At 47.3% G+C, this 21,530-nt stretch overlaps 2 protein-coding genes across 2 annotated transcripts in view; both read right to left on the reverse strand.

Annotated features, from left to right (window-relative positions):
* T265_10012 (hypothetical protein) overlaps positions 1–3,288 on the reverse strand; it is a gene marked incomplete at both ends in the record, with an annotated part of 22,051 nt that extends 18,763 nt beyond the window's left edge. The window contains 2 exons of the mRNA XM_009176257.1: positions 2,746–2,961; positions 3,004–3,288. Coding sequence (XP_009174521.1) covers positions 2,746–2,961; positions 3,004–3,288 — 501 coding nt within the window. The remainder of the gene's footprint in view (positions 1–2,745; positions 2,962–3,003) is intronic.
* Positions 3,289–14,543: 11,255 nt separating this feature from the next.
* On the reverse strand, positions 14,544–15,970 carry T265_10013 (hypothetical protein; the record flags this gene model as incomplete). The annotated part of the gene is made up of 3 exons (XM_009176258.1): positions 14,544–14,703; positions 14,743–14,920; positions 15,901–15,970. The coding sequence occupies 3 exons, from the start codon at positions 15,968–15,970 to the stop codon at positions 14,544–14,546; spliced, it is 408 nt and encodes a 135-aa protein (XP_009174522.1).
* Between the last annotated feature and the right edge of the window lie 5,560 nt (positions 15,971–21,530).

Raw genomic sequence — 21,530 nt, forward strand, 5'->3', positions numbered from 1 at the left:
ACCTCTGGAAGGCGGGTCGGAGCCCCTCCTACAAAACAGCATTCTTCTTGGTAGACGATACCCCGAAATTCGCGGTGCCTGACTAAGCTACCGCAGTTCAAGGTGCCGGACACATCTTTCAACTGAAATCCATGTGGTAAAACCAAAAACTAGCTTTCGGAATACCCCCTGATGATTCGTTGGCATCAGTACACTCAACCAGTTTGGACGGATTTCTGAGGATTACTCATCTCGTCTTTGTGTGAGGCGCTAATACTCCAATGGAAGCCAGCTAGACTGGGCTTCGGAGGTCAGCGACTAGTGGAAGGATGCTCGAACACATGTTGCACATAGCTGCGAGGTCAAGAGGTACAGCGCCATCAGAAGGTGAACGAAAAGACCAGTCCATGGCAGTAACCAGGTAAATTCGATCAGAATTACAACCCCCTCTAACCACTATCAATCAATAATTAGCTCAGAGGAAGAATAATTTGACAAGATGAGTGAAACTTCCTTCTAAGAAGTCGTCTCTTGAGGAGCCAGTCAGCAGGCGATCACATGACGTGGCTTCAATGATTGAAGGATGAGTGGTATCATCATCGACAGCAAGACATCGGTGTTCAACACCGATGCTTCACTGCTGTAAGCGACGCTATATTCTGTCTAGGTGAGAGCCAATCACAGTGCTGATCAGCTATTCACGGCCGAACGACCAAGTGTTCCACCACTGAAAGGTGGCGAATTCGAGACTTTCTGAGTATCGTCGGGTGCGTACTGCGCAGTGATTCCCAACAGAGATGAAACTGCTGCACATTGCTTTTCAACAGACTGGTTCTACTGAACTGACAGGATCTCCACTGGGAATTAGAACAGTACGGTGGCAATTAACGAACTTCAGGAGATGCAGATGTGGGCCAGTAATTCATCTCAACTCAACACGTTAGATGTTGAGGTAATCTGAACAAAGCTGAGTAATGACCGAAGAGTGGAGCACACAGCTCTAATACGGCCGAGGGTATTTGAGACGTTAGCTATCTGAGTCAGGTTCCAAAACACTTAAGCAGTTCACTGGTGTCTTGCGCGGCAGCCGTCACGTCTGAACGACATTGTCAGGAACGTACTAGTTATGCGGCTGTAAAATGCTGGCTAAAGGCGTACCGCAAATGAACACAGGCAAAATCCACGCCCCTGCTTGGGCGAACAATACCATTGATAATGACTACTCCTGCGAAAGATTACAAATCGATAACAAAAATCCACACAATCAGAACTACAACTGCTAAATATTACATCTACCGAGTTTCCACACCTTTAGGAGTGCGTTCTCTCCACAAAGATCATCATTAGGGCATGATCTAATCAATTGTTTAGCTCATTTTACGTTGACATCTGGTGGCCTAAAAAACCGTTCAGCTGTAGTACCCTTTGGGTGTCCAGCTGCCGTGCCATACAAATGAGGCACGAGGGTTGGGATACTGTCAGGTCTCCCAAGCCTAGACAGAAGAAATCGAGAGGCAGAGGTCGGGTTCGAACCACGGACTTTCCGGTCAGTAAATTCGCGCTCCAACCACTTGGTCCATCTAGTGGCCTAATCCGTGACGGGCATGTAAAATGGCATTCGTGAGAGACAGCTCCGAAACACCACTCAGCATACACTGATATCAACTAGTGACCCGCATTTTCATGGCTGCCGCTGGGATTGTATGCAGCTAAATGAGCGGCAAAACAAAACACCGGCCAGCAGGTCTCTTGATGCGAAATAGATGCATGTATATTCGTGCAAGCGGATTAAAAACCGACCAATCATCACTTTTCGCGCTTGAAGCGAACAATGGTTGTAGTAGTTCTACGAAATGACCGAACAGACACACGGATGGGCACGAGCGAACTTACTGGTCGGAATTTTAGTGACTCGAACCCAACCACTGTATCCCAAGGGCTTTTGTCTAGGCTTTGGGAACCTAGCAGGATCTCAGTCGCCATATTTCCTTCCGGTTACACATTTAGTTACGACCACTGGTTCATGTATCGATCTGCTACCATGATTCTCTGGAGCCAATTCCCCACGAAGAATCGCGTGGTGATGAACACAACCACAAACTCAACAACACGTAACGCCCGTAGAACGAACATCACAGTCATCACTGACTGGTTTGACTCCGCTGCTGTTTTCCAATCCTCTGAGAATGTCACGACAACTGTGCGTCACTTAGCACAATTAAGGACCCCTGGATATCAGGACAGTGGTAAAACATGAGCATATCGAGAACAAGTGAATTGGTTTTGGGGACACACCAGTTTTAGCTTAACGTTCGCTTGGTGCCCTGGGATACCAGGAGTGGAACGGGTTAGGAGATGGCGTTTGATAAAGGGGAGAAACCGTCAGTGAAATGTCACACGGGCCAACGGAGGCTTACGACTATGGTGCACGGTTCTATACACCTCTTGCTACACCTTCAACAAAAACACTAGGGTATTGACGAAAATTCTGACGGCTCATGATAATCATCATCGACAGCATGACGTCAGTGTTCAACATCGAGGATAGGAATAGGCTACAAACTTAATTCTATCTGACAACCTGACCAAGGCCCAGTGGTGCGCCTAACGACTAGAGTTGTTATTTGGAGTGAGCGTATCTTTAGAAAAGTGACGTAGCAATTGCCGATGAACGATAATTTCCAGAGAATTTGCATAATGAACAACTGATGATAAAGGATGGGAAGAGCATGACGCATCGCATGAAACAGGCCTCCTTTTTCCTACCCGAGGAACGGTTGGGGGAGGCTGGTGATCAGGAACGTGATACGATTGATTGGTGCGGTCACCACCGCTGTTAGGATCCAACTGCTCTGGAATCTGTATATCCACCACATTCAACCGGATCGGATAACCCCCAGGAGCGGTCTTGATTTCCAGTAACAATTGCACCAATCCCGAAATCTCCACACAATGTTCGACAAGAGGAGACTCTCCCCTGAGCTAGAAAAAATAAGCAAAAGTCACAGAACAAAGTTGAGTTACCTTGATCCGATCTTGGAGATAAAAATGGCATCCGGACAGACAAATCCCCAAGCGTTGTTCCAGCAGGTCAGCCACATCGTATAGTGTCTGTTCCACGGAGACGACAACCTTCACCCGATTGTCTAGTAGGGAAGAACTCGACTGTTGATGGTAGGTGGAAGATTCTGCTGGATACCAGTAGTGACTAGCAGTGTGGAGTGTCAGACTGTTCATTCTTTTCGGATCCCTGAGTGAATCTGTATTTGACGTGGAACGTTGTGCTCTTTGACTGATCAGTTTTGACATTACATGTGACTAGAAAGAGGTAGTGGCATATTGTGCCACAGCTGAAACAAGGGAAGGGGTGAACAATGGTATTCTATACGTGAGAATCACTTGCGCTTGTGTATGTGGCTGCTGAATAGACTCTGCAAAAAAGCCCATACCATACACTTTAATGTAATATCTCTTGTGCAAAGAGGAAGAGTCAACTCCATGAATGTCTCGTATTTCATCTGCGCAAGTTTGATGATCAACATCAAGCTCCGCATCCAAAGCGACGCAACATAAAATTAGACAACCAGCTCGGCAGTTGCACCAGGTGCATCCGCAAGGACGAGTATAAATCCTGTATGGGTTGGGGCGATTCCACCCGTACCCAAGGATGAGAACGAGCATGTGGGTACACTAAGTACTTTGAATGGATGTTCGATTTGAACAAGGATGGGAATAGAATTAACGGAAAACCTTAGATGTCTGAAGGTATATGCGCCAGAGCATGTAAAACTCTTACAGACTAGAAGTAGTGATTCCCCGCTAGTTTTATATGCATGCCTCGCTTGCGCTTTCTGCTTGCCTTCGATAATCACCAAGATGTAAACGTACACCAGATCGACAAGGTTATCAGCAGTAACGAAATGAACATCGGGAATTTGGCATAAAACCCCAATGCTACAAACTTCTGGGGAATATGTCGCTGTAAACGCGCATCCCGCAACTCAGAGGGCCAGACTGTCACTCAGACATGTCTATCGGTCGACCTAGCATAAAAAGCCCCGTGGATGCCTAGCACAGATCAAGGGATCATGCAAGTACACAAGTTGTCGCACCACTACAATGTGTGGAAGCCTCGCGGCAGGCAAAAGCTCCCTCGCGACCGACGAGGAAGCGCGTTCAGCTGTAGCACCTTTCCGATGCCTAAAGCGCGTTCAGCTGTAGCACCTTTCCGGTGCCTAGCTGCCATGCTACCCGAAGGAAGCACGAGGGCTGGGATACTGCCAGGCTGCCCAAGCCTAGACAGGGGAAGTCGAGAGGCGGAGGTCGGATTCGAACCATGGACCTTCCGGTCAGTAAATTCGCGCTCTAACCACTTGGGCCATTTCGCCCCAACCGACAAGGCTGCAGTGGATTGTTTCCCTCCACATTTTTGTTCAACTTCGCTGTAGGTAGTATTATGGAATTAGCTCCTCAAGGGACGATGAACTTGGATATCGAAATCATAACTCAGGATTGGTGGGAAAAGATGTCACTGCCGTTGCCTGATGATCATGTGTTCGACATGCGCTCTGCACCTCTGAAGTGCAGCCTTGGTTCAGGATTTCCCATCCTTTTCTAGCTCTTCGAAACCAGATAAGAAGCCGAGGCTTGTAGATAAGTCGTTTGTGCACCCATGTACGCATCACTAAGGCAGGAACAATATTCGCCACTTATACCATAGTCTCCAGGGACTAACTTCACGGTGTCTGGAAAATGACTGAAGGTGGTCCTAATTAAGACGCACAATTGGCTTCTCCGATCTAGAGACCTCCGACGTCTTCACACATTTTATTATCGACAATTTCGTGGCACCTCATTGAACTTCGCCCCGTTGGTATGCGAACAGTTTGTTATCTTAGAGAATGGAACGGTTGGTGACTCTGCAGTTGACGGTGCAGTGAAGAGCGCCTTCTTTTGCTTACTGAGGTGTGCCAGGTATGGAAAGCCCTGCGTCGCTAATATCCACCAGTCACGTTTCGCTTGGCAGTGAGCGGTGGTCTTGTGGTTCAGGGTGATTGCTGCAGCTCAGATAGAGCGAAGTTCCCCGGGTTTGAGTGACCCTGATGTCTGTTATGTTGCGGCAATTAGAGGAAGCAGTAGCACAAAAATGAAACTCAAAAGTTTTCGAAAAAGTTTGGTGACAATCGGTAGATTTATTGCTGGGCAACGTTTCGCTTTTGACACAAAAGCTTCGTCAGGCCAAGTGACTAGGTTCCGAGGTTGATCGAGATTTAAGGCGGAAGGAGAACCAATCAGCTAAGTCAAGCTAAATCTCTGTTGGGTGTCGGCCGAGGGATTTTAGTGTGTTAGAGTGGTTGAACAAGTGTTGGGTCGGTGGGGAAACCTACATGTGTTTGGGTCCTGCCTAGGGTCTAGTTCTTCTGGTTCGGTTCATTTGATGGTTCCTCTTGAACTTCGTTTGAACCTTCTGTTAGTCTGTGTGGGTGAGCTAGTGCTAAGAAAGTTGTGTAGGAGGGATGCTGTGACCTTTGGTCGGTTGGGGTTTCCACCCCTACCCCCCGGTTTTTTCTAATGATCCTAAGTGGATTGACAACCACACCGTCACGTGTCAACTCGGCTTATCTAAGACCGCTTTCCATACGCTCGCTAGCTCCACACCCTCGATTCTATTCACACTGTGATGCTTAGTGATTTCCACCGCCTCGGCTATCAGCCGTTGTGGTGTGAATCGCAGTCCCCGTCTTAAGACTTCCACATTCTCCAGATCTATTCTATGTCCCGTGTCTAAGGCATGTACCGCCATCGCTGAGTCTTTGACCAGCGTTTGGTATTCTTCTGCATTCCTTGGTGGCTTGTTAATCCTTCTTTTATGCTCACCAATTCTGGTGTGCAATTCCCTGGCAGTTTGTCCTATATAAACCTTAGCACAATCGTTGCAGTTAATTTTGTACACACAGTCCCTAGTCCTTTCAGCCGGCAGGGGATCTTTCAATTGCACCAAAACTGAGCGTAGCGTTTTTCCCTTCTGAAAAGCTACTCTAATGTTGGCTAAGTTCAACAATCTTCGAATAACCTCCGATGTTCCTGCTTTATATGGAATGACTGCTGTGCCAATCCATTCTTTACTGGGTCTAGATACTGGAACCAATATCTTCCTTAGTTGTCGTCTAATCAAACTCACTGGGTATCCTATTTCTTGAAGTTTGTTGGCAATCTCGATTTGAGCTGCCGTCCGGTCGATCTCTTCTGTGCACAGCGCTCTAACTCGACGAAACATCGATGAGACAATGCTGGCGTACACGGACTTTGGGTGTGCTGATGAATAGCTTAAGACGGTTCCCGTGTCTGTTGGTTTCTGGTAGACAGTCGTTTTCAATTTCCCACCAACCTTATGTGTTATACAGTCCAGAAAGGGTAATGTGCCCGATGTGGACTCTATCTCCATGCTAAACTTAATGTGTGGGTTTAAACTATTGAGATAGTCGTGGAAGCTGTTTACGTTGTCTCGTTTGATTACAACAAACGTGTCGTCAACATAACGCCAAAAAACTTTGGGTGGACAATGATATCCGGCCAAAGCTATTTGTTCGAAGTCCTCCATGTAAATATTGGCTAAAACTGGGGATATTGGAGATCCCATTGCAAGGCCTTGTTCTTGTGAGTAAACAGTTGTGTCAAAAACAAACTTATCAAGATTCAAACACACTCTTATGCCCTCAACTATTTCATCCACCGAGAGCTGTGTCCGTTCCCCGAGTGTCGTGTCTGCCAGTAACAACCTCTTAGTTACCTCCAGAGCATCTGCTCTAGGGATGTTTGTGTACATTGATATTACGTCAAAACTCACGAGGACTTCGTCCATCTCCAAAGGAAGCCCTGCGACTTTGTTGGCAAAGTCATACGAATTCCTAATGAAGGTCCTTGATTTGCCCGTGAGCGGTTTTAGTATACTAGCTAAGAATCTGGTCATTTCATGCGGCGGCGAGCCTATACCATCCACTATTGGCCTTATCGGTACATCTGCCTTGTGGATTTTTGGCAGTCCGTAGAGTCGCGGTTGAATCGCACTTTTTGGATACAACCGATACCACTTACCTTACCCTAAATGGTTTATTACGGATCTTAAATATCTCCCAACTTCAACCTTACTCTTATTCATTATTGAAGTAATACTGCTACCGGTAATTTGTCGGTAGGGTCCATCGGCGAGGTGTTGCCTGACCTTTTGAAGATAGTCACTCTTATTCATCACTACTGTGGCTTTACCTTTATCGGCCTTGGTAATGACAATACTCAAAAGTAACTTTTTAGTGCGCGTACTAGACTTCGAGGACGTGAGTGACCATTTCATCGGGAATCAATGTAAAGTACAGGCCCTCCTCCAGAACAAAACACTTCCGGTTACTGGGGACTGCCTCTGCAGGGAAAGGTGACTGCAGACGAGGAGGCTAACTTCATTCTTACCACGATGGTTCGTTCAGCTGCAACACCCTTCCGGTGCCTAGCTGCCGTGTCACCCGAGGGAAGCACGAGGGCTGAGATACTGCCAGGTCGCCCAAACCCAGACAGGAGAAGTCGAGGCAAAGGTCGAGTTCAAACCACGGATCTTTCGGTCAATAAATTCGTGCTCTGACCATTTGAGCCGTCTTGCCATACCTCGATGGTACATCTTTATCTAACCCAGTCACTGAAATGCATGCTTGGTCACACATCCTTTTACTCCAAGCTGTCGAGGACTCCCTTTTGACTAATTGTTCGAGATAGTGAACTCGAGATAGCTCAGTGGTCAAGGCGCGAATTTACTGACTGGGAGGTCTCGTTCCGAACCCAACTTCAGCATGTCTGTCTAGGCTTGGGCAACCTGGCAGTATCTCAATTCCCGCGCATAATTTGGGGGTATGGTAGCTGGATACCAAAAAGGCATTAAAGATGAACGATCATTTATTTTTTTCCACAAGGCACGTGGTTTACTGCCACAAAACAATCGTTTAGCTGTTGTGCCGTCTGTGTGCGTGGCTGTGATGCTACTTCCAAAAGAACCAAGAGGGCAGAAACATTGCCAGGCTGTCGAGCCTAGAGAGGAGCAATCGAGAAGTCAGAGTTGGGCTTGAACCGCTTAGTTACGGAGCGCTCGAGATCCGTTGCCATAGTAGCAGCAATGGGAGTTTATTTACTCCCGTGGTCAGTAGATCACTGATGCTGAAGAGTGCTTCGAAGAATTCACCTTTACTGCAGCCATGTTTGTAGCTAAGACACTGGAGTTATCATATCGAGAGTACCATCGATCTTGGTCCCACTGAAATCCGCGCCTCTTCGCTGGACATTGAGACGGGCCATGATTTCCGTGGTTTCGAAAAAAGTAGACTAAACCCACAATAGCAATGACTTCGCGACTGAAAGCCGCTACCCTGACGCAGTGATCGGATTTGAGTGCCCGATGATCCCGCAGGTTTCGCTGGTTGGAAATCCATTCCTCGCGGACCAAAGGGAAGCCGCCAGAGGAAAAGCCGCGAATCCCGTACTATAAGTAACCAAATTACGAGGTTTGGAGGCGGTGAGATGTCCTATGTAGTGAATGTGAGGGTAACGGGATGTTCTAGGGGTGACCAGCACTTTGTGCAAGCAGTGATGCTGCCTTCTTCTGAGAAACCCGCCTAAAAGAATACACTTCGCTTTCAAAAAAGTTGACGGTGACTGCAAGGCAATTTATGGCAGTGAAGCATCAGTGTTGAACACTAATGCTATGCTGTCAATGATGATGATGATGCAAGGCAATTATATGGTTCAAGACCTCGATACGGCCCCAGATGCACCTATGGGCACCAGCCTCACCCCCTGAGCCCTAGGGCCAACAACATATGGCCAACTGGGTCGGACTATCAAGTCATTGCCGATTATTCAGAGGTGAGCAGATAGCTACGCAGTGGAGGGGGCAGTTGATGTAATTAATGCATCTATACGGTGGTGTCGTAGGAATTTTCATTTAGGGTATCGGGAGGGAAAGCTATGCATTGAAGGCAACAACTAGGATGCGTGCGTGCCCCTGAGCTTGTGACTTGGTTATGTCTGGCCACGATGTGTACCTCGAGGTAACCATCGAGGGAGACGACAATGACCAACGCACCTGAGTTTGCCGATAATTTCTTTCATGCGTCACCGTGAAGTCGTTGTTTGACTCGCCCCCTGGGTTATCTCTACCCTTTACGTGATTGTGCGAAAAGGACCGTTCGAGCGAATCCATCTGACGGAACAAGTGACCGAACCAGCACAACCTATGGGATGCTGGTTTCTCCCGAAAACCATTCGACATACTTCAGCAGTACTGATCTGGTGTTCCCCTCAGACTCCGCCAATGCTCCGAAAACATCGATAGTCAAACACCGAAAGTTTTCTAACGTCGTCAGAGAGCAGCGGCCAAGTTTCCGACCCATGTAACAAGGAAACATAAAGAAACCACCAAGGAAACTTTTGCAACCGCTGGCTTTAGGGTGACAATTGAACGGAGTGGAACGAGTTGGGTCCCTAAGCTCCTCCACCGCCTTGTGAGCGAGTCTTGGGTAAGAGGCCCAAGTTGGATACTGCAAATAAATCCTTCTGTCGGCCTGGACAACCGATAATTATTGTTTCTCCTCACAGAACTATTCAGGTACAAAGTTCTGAATCACCCTGATCCCAACTAGCAGAAGACGTTCGGTTGGACTGGGTTCTTTCGAACAGTAAGTCGTTTGCTGTACGAACGGAAGAATGCAGGAAAAATACGTAGATTGTTAATCATTTCTATGTACGGTACAACTGCAAGAAGGATGACGGCTATTGTTAAAGTGAGCAACGTGGGATCTTTCCACTGCTAGTTGGGATTCCCGTGATTGCCCTGCACGTGGTTACAAAGTTCGTAAAATATGGTGAGCCTATTGTCACTTCCTAGTCATACCGCCAAGCTATCGTATGTCGTGAACTTGGTACGTATTGGAAGAGGTTCGCGAATCACGTTGGGTCGATCTCCTGACTGTGCCTTATTCTGAAATGACGATGTTCCAAGATGTAAAAATCTCGTTCTTGTTCGTTTCCCACGTCCGTATCAGGTCCTCAGTCTTCCGTTCTTTGTTAGCGCATTCTTATACTTGTACGGCCGTTACGCATCAGCACTTACCATTATCGATGATGATGACGGATATTGGCAAGGGGTTCGCAGACGAACCTTTCACCGCTCGAGGAAGAAGCACGGATATCACAGTTCTTTTCGGTGACAAGAATAGAATCAGACAACTTTGTGACCTGAGCACTACCTAAGAGATAGATTTGCTGTTTCCGCCCCAATAATGAACGCTAGTGATCAATTCATTGAGTTATGCGCAAACCATGCTCTGCTTGGTAACCGATGTCCTCCGGACCACAAACAACTCTGAGAGCAGTTGGAGTGCTGCTACCAGCTATCGACGGCGGTCATGATCTCAAGAGTGAGGTTTTCCCTGAAACACTCACACGGACTGCAAACACACTTTGGTGCAACTTCCCCCACATGCCATCGTTTGTTTCCCGACAGTGAGCAAAAGCCTGATCATAGAAGTAAATTATCTGAGGTGTCTTCAACAGTAATTCCGACAGAACCAAGTGGCGATTTGGAAAACATTCGAGTTACGATGATCACAGCTTTCCAGTCTGTCTGGCCGGTAATTTACCGCACATGAACGTGTAGTGAAAGTTACGCTTTACTGCTATCTCCATTAATTCACTTTCACTTGTCATTTCAGCCTATACTGTGCTTATATGTTGAATAAAGCCTATCCTTAGGCGAAGTCTTCTCATTCTCCTCAACGGATCAATAATCGATTAACTAAGTCATCGACTCCCACTACAGAACGGTTGATGGGTCTCTACCTCACATCAGAACGACAGTATGGCGCTATACGAAGTTTGAAACCGATTGCCTCGGAGCTTCAGAAACAGTCGTAAAGTGGTGGGCCTGAAAAGCCCAAGGAATGGAAAGGCATGTTATCAGAAACAGCCGCACTCCATTTCGACTCATTTGGAAGCCCGATGCAGAGAAGTCAACCGTCCTCATCATCATTAGTGCCAACACTGGTGCTTCACCATCGCACGACCATAAAGTTTGTAATTATATTTATTAATTTATTATTTATTTATTTATTTACATGAAATCAAACGAAGAAAACAAGAGGATCAGAGACGCCTTGTGCTAGCATGTCACGAGCATTTTGAGGAGTCTACACTCCAAGCGCTAAAATAACCAACCTGGAAAAAACTGACACCACTGACATCGATCGGCCGCCATTTGTTGCAATGTCTCCAGCCAAAAACAGAGGGGGTTACCGGGATCCCATCCTGAAGCCGGAGCCATTCTGACGGAGATACGAAGAGCAACAATCGCCTCAGTGGACTGTTTCATGCGTAGCACAAGACGGAGCCACCGTATTGGTGGTAAGGAACCTGAAAACGCCTTAAATCATTTACCCGAAGAGGCCAGGTCTCTTAAACCTGCAATGCCCTAAGTGGAGTCATCCGACAAAAAGATAGATCATTTATGCGCTGACAAGGCTATGGTCTAAAAGATTGGATAGGACAACTTGAAAATCACCAGTCAGCTTCCAGTCTCAGCAACACCGCTGATGTGAACGGTTTGTATGAAGTGGAAGGTCACCTGCTCAATTCCCTCTGAAGAAGTCCATCAAGAGTCTGAACAATCCAAGAGAAGCAAAAGACTTCGTTCATCGCCGGCCGCGTTCAAGGATGGCGGAGGAGTACAAGTCGTTCGGCTGTAACACCCTTTCGGTGCCCAGCTGTCATGCCACCCTGAGGAAGCACGAGGGCTGAGATAATGCCAGGTTGCCCAAGCCTAGACAGAAAAAGTCGATAGACGGAGGTCGGGTTCGAACCAAGGACCTTCCGGTCAGTAAATTCGTGCTCTAACCACTTGAGCAATCTCACCCCGGAGAAGTACAAGGATACCAGTCTGATGCACGGTATGAGGAAGTGGCAGATCTGGAAGAAAGGACAGCCTTCAACTCTTGCTTCTATTGTCAAGAAGGTACTGAGATTGGGTGCAGAAACCAATCGTGATTGCTGTATAAAGGTTTCCGCGGGGATCATTCTGCTAAACGATGAAATCCAAGGCGGTGGATGCACAAATCACGTCTTTATCCTTCAATGGCTTCCGGAACATTGCCAGACTGACAGATGACGTACGACTACCTTGAGCCTTTGATTCAAAAGTCTGACAGGCAGTGAGAGGATGTAGGGTTTCGTTCGGTAACCTCGCCCTTAGCCTCTGACTAGAACACTTGATCTGCGAGGCAGGCGGTCCTGCCCTGAACCGATGACTCAATAGTGTGACCTGCTCGGCTGCAGGGGGGTGGAACCCGAGGGCAGGGAGCGAGGGTACAGGGAGTAAGGCACTAACGTCTCACTCTTGACGCGGCTGCGCACTGCAGGAGCCTCTTGAGCAGCGCCAAACATTTTGGGTTTATAAGTATGAACCCGAGGGCAGGGAGCGAGGGTACAGGGAGTAAGGCACTAACGTCTCACTCTTGACGCGGCTGCGCACTGCAGGAGCCTCTTGAGCAGCGCCAAACATTTTGGGTTTATAAGTATTTCGATCGTATTGAATAATGCGCCGGTGGTCACGGTCAACCGTTGGCGATCAGAGGGGGGTTTTGGGACCTACTTTTTCAAACCCATCCTTCCATGGGGGAACGCAGCATTTCTGCCTCCATGAATATGGACATGCTGGTCGCCTGAAGGAAAACACCCTACTACCTTTTCATATTCCTATAACAGAGGACAGTAACACTTAAACGCCAGACTGCCTCGTAGCGCGATTACTCGTAGTACGAGGTCTCGCTGCTCTTGGTTTGACAGCTCCCCTTTTGCCTTCCTCGCATGGTTGCACCCTGTGGAACAAAGTTCCAGCCAGCGTAGCCACGGGATCATTGCAACACCCAAGCCGGACGGCCACGTCAAGATGGCAGCTTTGGTCGATTTTGATGATGACAATGTTTATGGAGAGGCGGGAGTCCCCGTAATCCATCTCGCCTCTCGAAAGGGCGAGATGGCCCAAGTGGTTAGAGCGCAGATTTACTGACCGGAAATCCGTGGTTTGAGCATATTTACTGACCTCTGCATCTCGACTTCTCCTATGTGGGCTTGGGCAACCCGGAAGTATCCAGCCCTCGTGCTTCCTTCGGGTGGCATGGCAGCTACGCACCGGAAGGGTGCTACGGCTGAACGAAAGGTGGAAACGAGCCAGGAGAGGTGAACTAATGACTTGGTAGCGAAGCATTAGAGCTACCACCAGCAAAATCAGCTGTACTGGTCATTGTCGTTTCCCTGAATGTGGCCCCGGGACAGGACACATGAATGGTTGGAGACCTTGTCAGACATGGCTGTTAGGAAGACTACCTCCAAACGAACAAAGCCATTTTGATAACGATTTGTCTTGTATACTGAAACCTTGTTTCAACATTTCAGCCTCTCACTGACATCCTATTGGACTGTTAGCTCTTTTTATATTCTGGTCCAGTTAACTTCCATACCACGGAACGATGCACTTGTTTGCAGTATAACTTCCTCGAAGTTTGTTTGTCTTCTCAATTCCGGCGAGCTAACGTGTCTGACTGATATAATATCAAAGGGATATAACAACGGCCCAGTCGCGCCCTCAATGGCGCTTGTGCATCCAAGCTATTCCCTTCAATCCATTGCACCCTTCCCAACCCCCCTACTTAAAGGTCCCTTAACAACAATGGACTCACACCAATTTATCAGTTCCCGGCAGGATGAGCAGCTATTTACCCCACCTCGCCAAATCATCGGTGGACGAAACTGTGACAGCCACAACCGCTGTACAAGTATGCGGTTCTCACAGCTGGTAATGATGATGATGACAGCATAGCATGTGTTTAACACTGATGCATCGCTGCTGCACAACCACGAATGTGAAAAATAGTAAAAGTGGACAGGGTATGGAACTAGAGCCAGTTTGCCACAAACATCTTGAGATGGCCACACCTTAAAAGCACACATTCCAGCAGTCTGGGTAGCAAGTGACAATAAGAACACCAATGACATCGATTGGCAGCTATATCTTGTAGCGTCTTCAACCAGGTCCAGCGGGAATCACGCGGTTTCCATCCTGGAAGGTGAGTTGGTCCGAGTTTTATCGGAATCTTTCTCACACCCATCTTCTAGGTCAAGGGTTGGCCACCTCTCTGAATTGAGCACGGAAAACAACATGCTCTTCCGCAAACGATGGTTCGGCATATGCAATACATGGTACAATACACGTGCGACTCTCAGCCTCCCATATCGGGTTGGTCAATGGTTAGAGGTTTGACCAACAGTCTCCTCGTCCTACAGGTAGGGAGTTGGAATATAAGTGGTGACTTTTTTAAGTGCCGTGCACCGATATTTCCCGCCAACTACCGCTGCCTTGCGGTCAGTCCTTTGGGTCAAAAGCTTTGGTCGAGGACCCCGATCATAGATCTAATCCACATTGCAGCCTGCGACGTCCGCACCTTCTCCCAAATTGGGCAGTAGGGCGAGATGCCTCAGTGGTTAGAGCACGATTTTACTGAGCGGAAGTCCGAGGTTCGAACCCGACCTCTGCCTCTTGACTTCTCCTGTCTAGGCTTGAGAAACCTGGTAGTATCCCAGCCCTCGTGCTTCATTCGGGTGGCATGGTAGCTAGACACCAAAAGGGCGCTACAGCTGAACGATTATCATCAATGGACATTCCTTGATGAGAACCTAGTTTCCCTTTCTTTTAAAGTGTTGTCTCCGAAAAACGTATCTGACAAATCGTCTGTGAACGCGCGCTTAAGGTTCGGTGAACAAGACCAGCTATAAATGCCTGAAAACCATCTGGTGGATTGGGCTGCGTGTGCGTGATCGGAGATGAGATGGAAGATTGCAGCAGTCAAAGAGGCTATCACATGGAAAATAAGGTCCAAAGTCCAGACTCATGATTTTAGTCACGCTTGGTTATGCTGTCCACCAGGATTGGGGGCCGAGCATTCACCAAATCCGTAGCTGGAGACCCTCGCTGACATGGTTAAACCACGGGCCCGGTGGCGTCCATGAATTAAATCATCCTCAACACACCAACTTCATTTCATGTATCATGTTTCTGTCAACGGCCAGAAATTGCGACAAACAGAGACATGGCTCATTGCTCAAAAACAAGTGAGTGATAAGACAGGTCTTCAAACGAGCCTGTTTGGCGGTGTACGTCTGGTACTAAAGTTGACAAAATTACTCCCACTGCACTCCGCATTCGGTGAATTTAGGGGCCGGTACGTTGGAGCAAATGCTCGTGAAAAAAATTCATTAACTAAGAAGATTTGTGCTTCGAGAACGATGGAGTAGGTGTTTAGCTAGCATGTACTCCCACCATTATTGGCCGCAGCCCGGTGTTCTGAGCCTTGAGGTACGGTAGATGTTGTGGGGGTGGGTGTCGCAATAAATCCGGGTGCATGAGACCAGTGCTCGTTTACGTGGCCTGAATGCCTGAGACTGGGATCCTGTTTTGTTGAAAAATCACAGAACCCCACATCATGTCCCATGGGGGCAAGCTGGCTCCGTGATTAGCGCGCGGATTTACTGACCGGAAGGTCCATGGTTCGAACCCGACCTCTGCATCTCGGTTGGCATTGCACAACCGAGGCACGAAAGGGGTGATCCATCTGAACGGCATCATGTCTCTCAACAGAGAGTTGTATTGCATAGTTGGTGCTGACGTTAGACGAGTGGAGAAGCCAGACCATATGATCTCGAGACTCGCCAGCTGGGTGATGGAGCATGCAACGAGGGGCCACTTCCCGCAAGCAACGCAAACAGTGCCTCTGAATCCTGGTTCCGTCGTTCTGGTGCCTGGCAGTGAGAATGGAATTCAGTGAGTTAACTCACGGCCACTTTGATTGGCCCTCTCCGGTGTCTTGTACAATGACTTCTTCACATTGTCTTCCTCTGCCTCCATTTAGCGTCACTCCTAGGACGTAGATTCTCGGCACTTGTAGCTGTGGGCGGCCGAAGAGGAGTCATTATCGAGCTTCCTGAACAAGAAAAAAAAATTCCATCGCTTCAGACACCAGAATTTTCTTGAGTGAGAAGTAGGTGAAAACTAGATCCACTTGGGTCGTATGCTGATAAATTCCAAACGAGTGATGCTTGGTATCTATATCTGGTCCAATTTAAAGTCACGGATTGACCGGGCTGGGCGCGAACCCGTAAAAACAGAAAAATATGGGCAACCGAACATCCCTACCCTTAACGCCAACTACCGATTTAAACAAAATGGGCAAGGTCAATAAGCACAATAGTCATATACCCGTGCAGTGAGCGAAAGGCTCATGATTTCCAGTAATCAGAAATCATGTCTGTGCTTAAATTTGTATAATGGATAAAAGGAGTAACTGGCTTAGCCACTGCTATCAGTGGTGGTATGCGGGATTGCCAGGGCAGACCTAAAGCTTTACGCATAAATACTCCCTGGACTGTGAGTAATATTTTACATACATTTGTACCACGTACGTTGTTTGGAAATAAGGATGTCAGTCACCAATAGAAGAGGCAGTATTCAATTTTTAGTGACGTGAAAATGGAGCTAGCTCGATAGAGAGAGGACAAATTTAAGAGTCGGTCCTTTAGGTCCACTGACGGTGGACGCAGGAAACTTTTTTAAGGTTGTAACCGCTGCAGAGAGGGGATATTTAGGCTTGAAGATGATGCAAACCGCTGAATGGACGCCTAAATGCGTTGCTATCAGTTGGAGATTAAGAAAGGCAGTGATTAAGCCACCTTGAGATTGGGTCTGGAAGACACGACACATCCAAAAGGGATACATTAGCTTGCCTAAGAGAAAATAGGTTTGTGTGGAAGAACCCCCTGGGCTGAATAATTTATGGATGTGGTATGCCCTATGTGGTCCTCCGTCAAACGTTTCCTGGTGATTTTTTATCAGGTGTTTATTTGCCCTCAGAATCGACATTCTGCCGCAATCGAAGCATTCGGTTAATGTGACTTTCCTCAGGATGTTCCCTTATCCTTTGAGTTACAAGTAGTTTTGCTTGATGTGGTAGATTTGTGCAGCATCATTTCACATATATATCACGTACAGATATATTTCTCACAACTTAGACTGTGTAAATAGATGCGTTTATTATTCTCACGCAGCGCCAAACTTTTCGGACAAGGCAGTTTTTAGGTCCCGTTGGAGGCATTTTATTCAACGCACCCCTGCCGCTGAACTATCCAGCCTCGTGTTCTAGCCAAGAGGGTCACCCAAGTCTGCAGTATTCTATGGAGGGACGAATAGACGAGAAATCGAAGAAAAAATGTTGCTTTTGTCTCAGGTGGAAATGGGAGCATATAAACAAGGATGAAATATTAACTTTGGTTAAAATACCGTCGTCTTTGTGGTGATGAACCTTTAAAATGATAGCCGATCATGACAGCAAAAAATTGGCCTCCTTTAAAAACGTACTTTTGTTGTGGGTGTGCAAAAGTCAATTGGTCTGCAACCAATGACGGTCGACAATAACCCATTGATATGGAGAATTCAGGCCTAAACAGAATGAGGATACAGCTAGTGATTTATACAAACTTGCCGACATCCAAATAATAAAGAATACCTGCTTGCCAAATGCAGGTCGTGAATTTAGCGGGTATTATTAGGAGACAAGCGCCGCTAAAGTAACACATGACCGTATGAGAGGGCGTTGCTTCAACAATATCTGCATTTCTTCACTACCAGGATTATATACGTAGGCGTTTTGCAAACTGTGGGAAAGGAGTCCTGGTAAACCACGATAGAAATTTACCCATTCCGCATCTTCTGGCGATCTTCACTACCAAACAAGAGAGCATGATGAATAACGAGCTCTGTGATTTGCTTCTCTTTGGAAACCAAACAAAGAACATCTGTGAAAATTTGACTTCCAGTTCTTCACCAACTTCTATAACATGTCTCATTAGTGTCGTAGCTTCGAATATAAGAAGCCTAGTCTGAAATACGAGGGGACTGGAATACCTGCTTGTGCTTGATTGCACGGTACGGTAATCCAATATATACCATGTTATCTAATCGCACATCTTCGATGTGGGTCATCATGTTGATTTCGTGGGTGCTTGTGTGGAGTGGAACCTCTATCCTGAGCATGGTTTAAAAAATTTTCAGAATGCCCGATCCTGTGTATTCTATCTGAGGTTTTGCGATCATTCACTTGGGTAGGACACAGCATTTTCTGTTGCGTGAGAGCGAAACACCGAACATAATGATTCTATGCATCAGAAAAACAAATTTTGTGGTAAGAAAACGGACGAGTTTCGAGTGATGCTTTGTTTGTCCGTTTCAGTAGTTGATCCAACCAACTTTTCGGAATATATTCGGGCTAGTACTCAAGGCCAATCAGCCACCGTAATGTTTTGCAATGCTTTAATAAAACTTCTTCGCTAAATTGCGTTTAAAACTTCCGCTTTATCATTTTCATTTGGAGTATCACCGCCTTTACTAGCCGGGTATATTTAAAGTGCAAGGCTATTCTACGCCGTTCTTAATCTTCTCTATCAACAATATGCTTGTTAACGTACTCACAACGATCGGTCAACTTTTCCAACTAACCCAAATTAGTTGTGATAGAGTGTTCCTGATGCTGCTCCTCCAAGAATCCCCAGACTTGGACACTTCCAAAGATGAAGCTTGACAAAAAGGTGCCAGTTAGCATAACTAGCTTTTTTGCTATTCATCAAGGGTTGGAGCTAGTAAAGTCAACACCATCCCAGCAACCAAATTTCAACTATTGTCGTTATCCTGATTGGCACACTGAAGACAACCGTATGCCGAAGAATCTTCAGATGAGGGCCCCTATCGTCATCACCGAGAGCATGAAAGCAATGTCCAACACTGGTGCTACACTGCCGTAAAACCATGATTTATTTGAAGGCTTTATTGTAAAGAAAAAATAAATGTTTTGGACTCAGAGCTAGCTAGAGGTGCCTACACCTCCAGATATCCACTCAGGCAACCTGGATAGAAACAGACAACAAGAACGTCACTGTCGTCGGTTGGCAGCCATATCTTGCAGGGTCCCCACCCAGGTGCACCGGGTGTAACGGTGATACTATTGATGAGCATACACGCGAGTAATATGTGTTGTTGGTGGAATTTCGCTTTGCGTCTTTTGAAAAGGAGATATCTGTTGCGGAATTCGTGAAGTTACTTTGTAACATTTGCTTGGATTTGAGCGATGAGTGATTTAAGTCAATGATTCCCCAGTTTTTATAAATTAGGTGCAAATGAGGGTTTTGCTTCCCTGTCCAATGGTCTATAACCGGTCAGTTAGCATTTCCAGTTGAATAACTCCACAGCGAAGGCCTTCTTCCTTTCACAAGGATCGTGTGAGTGCCTATACCGTCTCACCTGTCTATAAGATAAAGCAAGATAATCAATTAGCTTCAACACCCTTTCGTTGCCTAGATGCAATGCCACCTGAAGGATCCACAAAAGCTGGGATACTACCCCTACGCGCTCTAAACACAGAGCAATCTCGCTGTAGTTGTCGGAAGGGATCCTGTCTCTTTTTGAGAATATAGCCATCGTCAGCATCAGAGACGTTCCGCGGTAACGTTGACTGGCAGTTCTTGAGGGTCGCATATAAACTGCAGTACGTGTACTCCTGTCTGTGGACGGACAGCGACAGTTCCACGTCGTCACACCATAACTACTTCAGGTGTTTATTGATGACGTACAGTTGATATATTCACCGAGCTTGGCAAGCAGCTTACAAACTTTACGTCACCAATAGAGGTGACATCAGCTTCGATTACTGAAGAAACGTTCTCGAGCCAATGCGCACGCTCGGAGAACGGATCGACCCCAAATGAACTCGCCCAAGCTACTAATATTTTGGTAGGGCTCCAGGTATTTATTGGACTTATCCTTTGGCGAACTCGCATTTGCATATTGTATTATAGTTTGCTGATACACAAGTTCCCTCGAAAACCATATTGAAGCGAGGGGAGGGGGTACTAGATGCGAGCTGCACTCTTTTCACGGCTCGTTGACATTACGCATCCCTCGTCTTGCGGGACGTTATACTGCCGACACCTGACGTGCATCGTGAGCGCTCTATCAATACTTCATCAATGAACGTTACCTCATGTCTCAAGAGACCAACAGGCTCAACTTCGGGGCACTACCGACAAACGTATGCCTTGCAAGCCTTGTTGTTACTAATGGGGCAGCATGCCCATTTTCTATGACCACTGTACTTGGGTTTCAACGAGGTATCCGGTAAACTTGTAACAGGTCAGTTAAAGCACGTCGTTTAATTTTTAAAGCAGGGTAGCAAATCAATATCGTTCGGCTAATATGCTGGAAATTAAGTTCCGTCTACTATCTACAAATTACTTTGTGGTTCTCAGTTTGAGCTTCGCTCAAAACAGGCTTCACAGAATGTGAATTTTGTTGGTTTTTGCTTTGCATCTTTTGAAAAGGGGATATCCGTTGCGGGTTTCGAGAAGTCAGTTTGTAACCTTTGCTTGGATATGAGCGATAAATGATTGAAATCAGTGGATCTCCAGGAAGGTTCAAGAAGGCGCGTTCAGAAGAAGATGGGTCTCCAGCTTTTGTAAAAAGATGCAAATGGGAGTTTTGCTTCCCTGTTCTATGGTCTGTAACCGATCAGTTGACATTTCGTAGTAAATAACTCTGCGGCGAAGACCTTCTACCTTTCGTTTGGTGCCGTGACCAGGATAAGGATGAAGATCCCGTGCCCGCAGACCTCCGAGGATACGCATGTTCTGCCCTTTTTGGAGGATTTCGTGGAGGTTGCGGAGGCTGCCGGGCTGGAGACCGACCGGGATAAGTTGGCGGCGCTGAAGACCCTCCTCAAGGGCCGGGCGAAGGCGGCCCTGAATGCGGCCAGAAGAGGCCCTCGGAAGATGGACTGGGCCGATGCGAAGGAATTTCTTGCAGCGGAGTTCAACTGGCCGACCGCCAGGAGCCTACGAGGCGGTTCAAGACGACCATGGTGGCACCCCATATCTGACCCGACCGTGTTCTTCCCGGCCCGCAGCAATCGTTGAACCGCGCTTTGCTGGGGCTGGACGGAATGTCGCGCCACTCCTTGCTGTCGGGCCAGTTCGTCGAAGGTGCAGCCCGCGCTTTGTACCCAGTTACGGTTGGCACGAGCAACTGGCCAGTTGAGTGTGTAGGAGCTTGTGCATCTGATCCGGAAGCTGTCTGAGGCACCACTGGCCACGTTGCAGTCGCAGGCGAACAGGGATGGTTCATCAGTGGCGGAATTGCAGACCAGAGTGGACCGACTTGCAGAACAGCTGGCAGCCGTGAAGACGGAATCGCGGAAGCCCGCTCGAACCAGCCGGTGGTACATGTGTGCCAATCTCGGCCACTGGAAGAATCAGTGTCCCCGTACTCAATCACGTGTACAAAATAAGACTTTAGAGTGCTCCTCTTTTCCGGTGGGGGGTCTCGATTAGCGCATTGACGCAAGCTACCATACAAGCTGTTGTCGAGG

Source organism: Opisthorchis viverrini (assembly GCF_000715545.1).
Source record: "Opisthorchis viverrini unplaced genomic scaffold opera_v5_326, whole genome shotgun sequence".
Lineage (NCBI taxonomy): Eukaryota > Metazoa > Platyhelminthes > Trematoda > Opisthorchiida > Opisthorchiidae > Opisthorchis > Opisthorchis viverrini.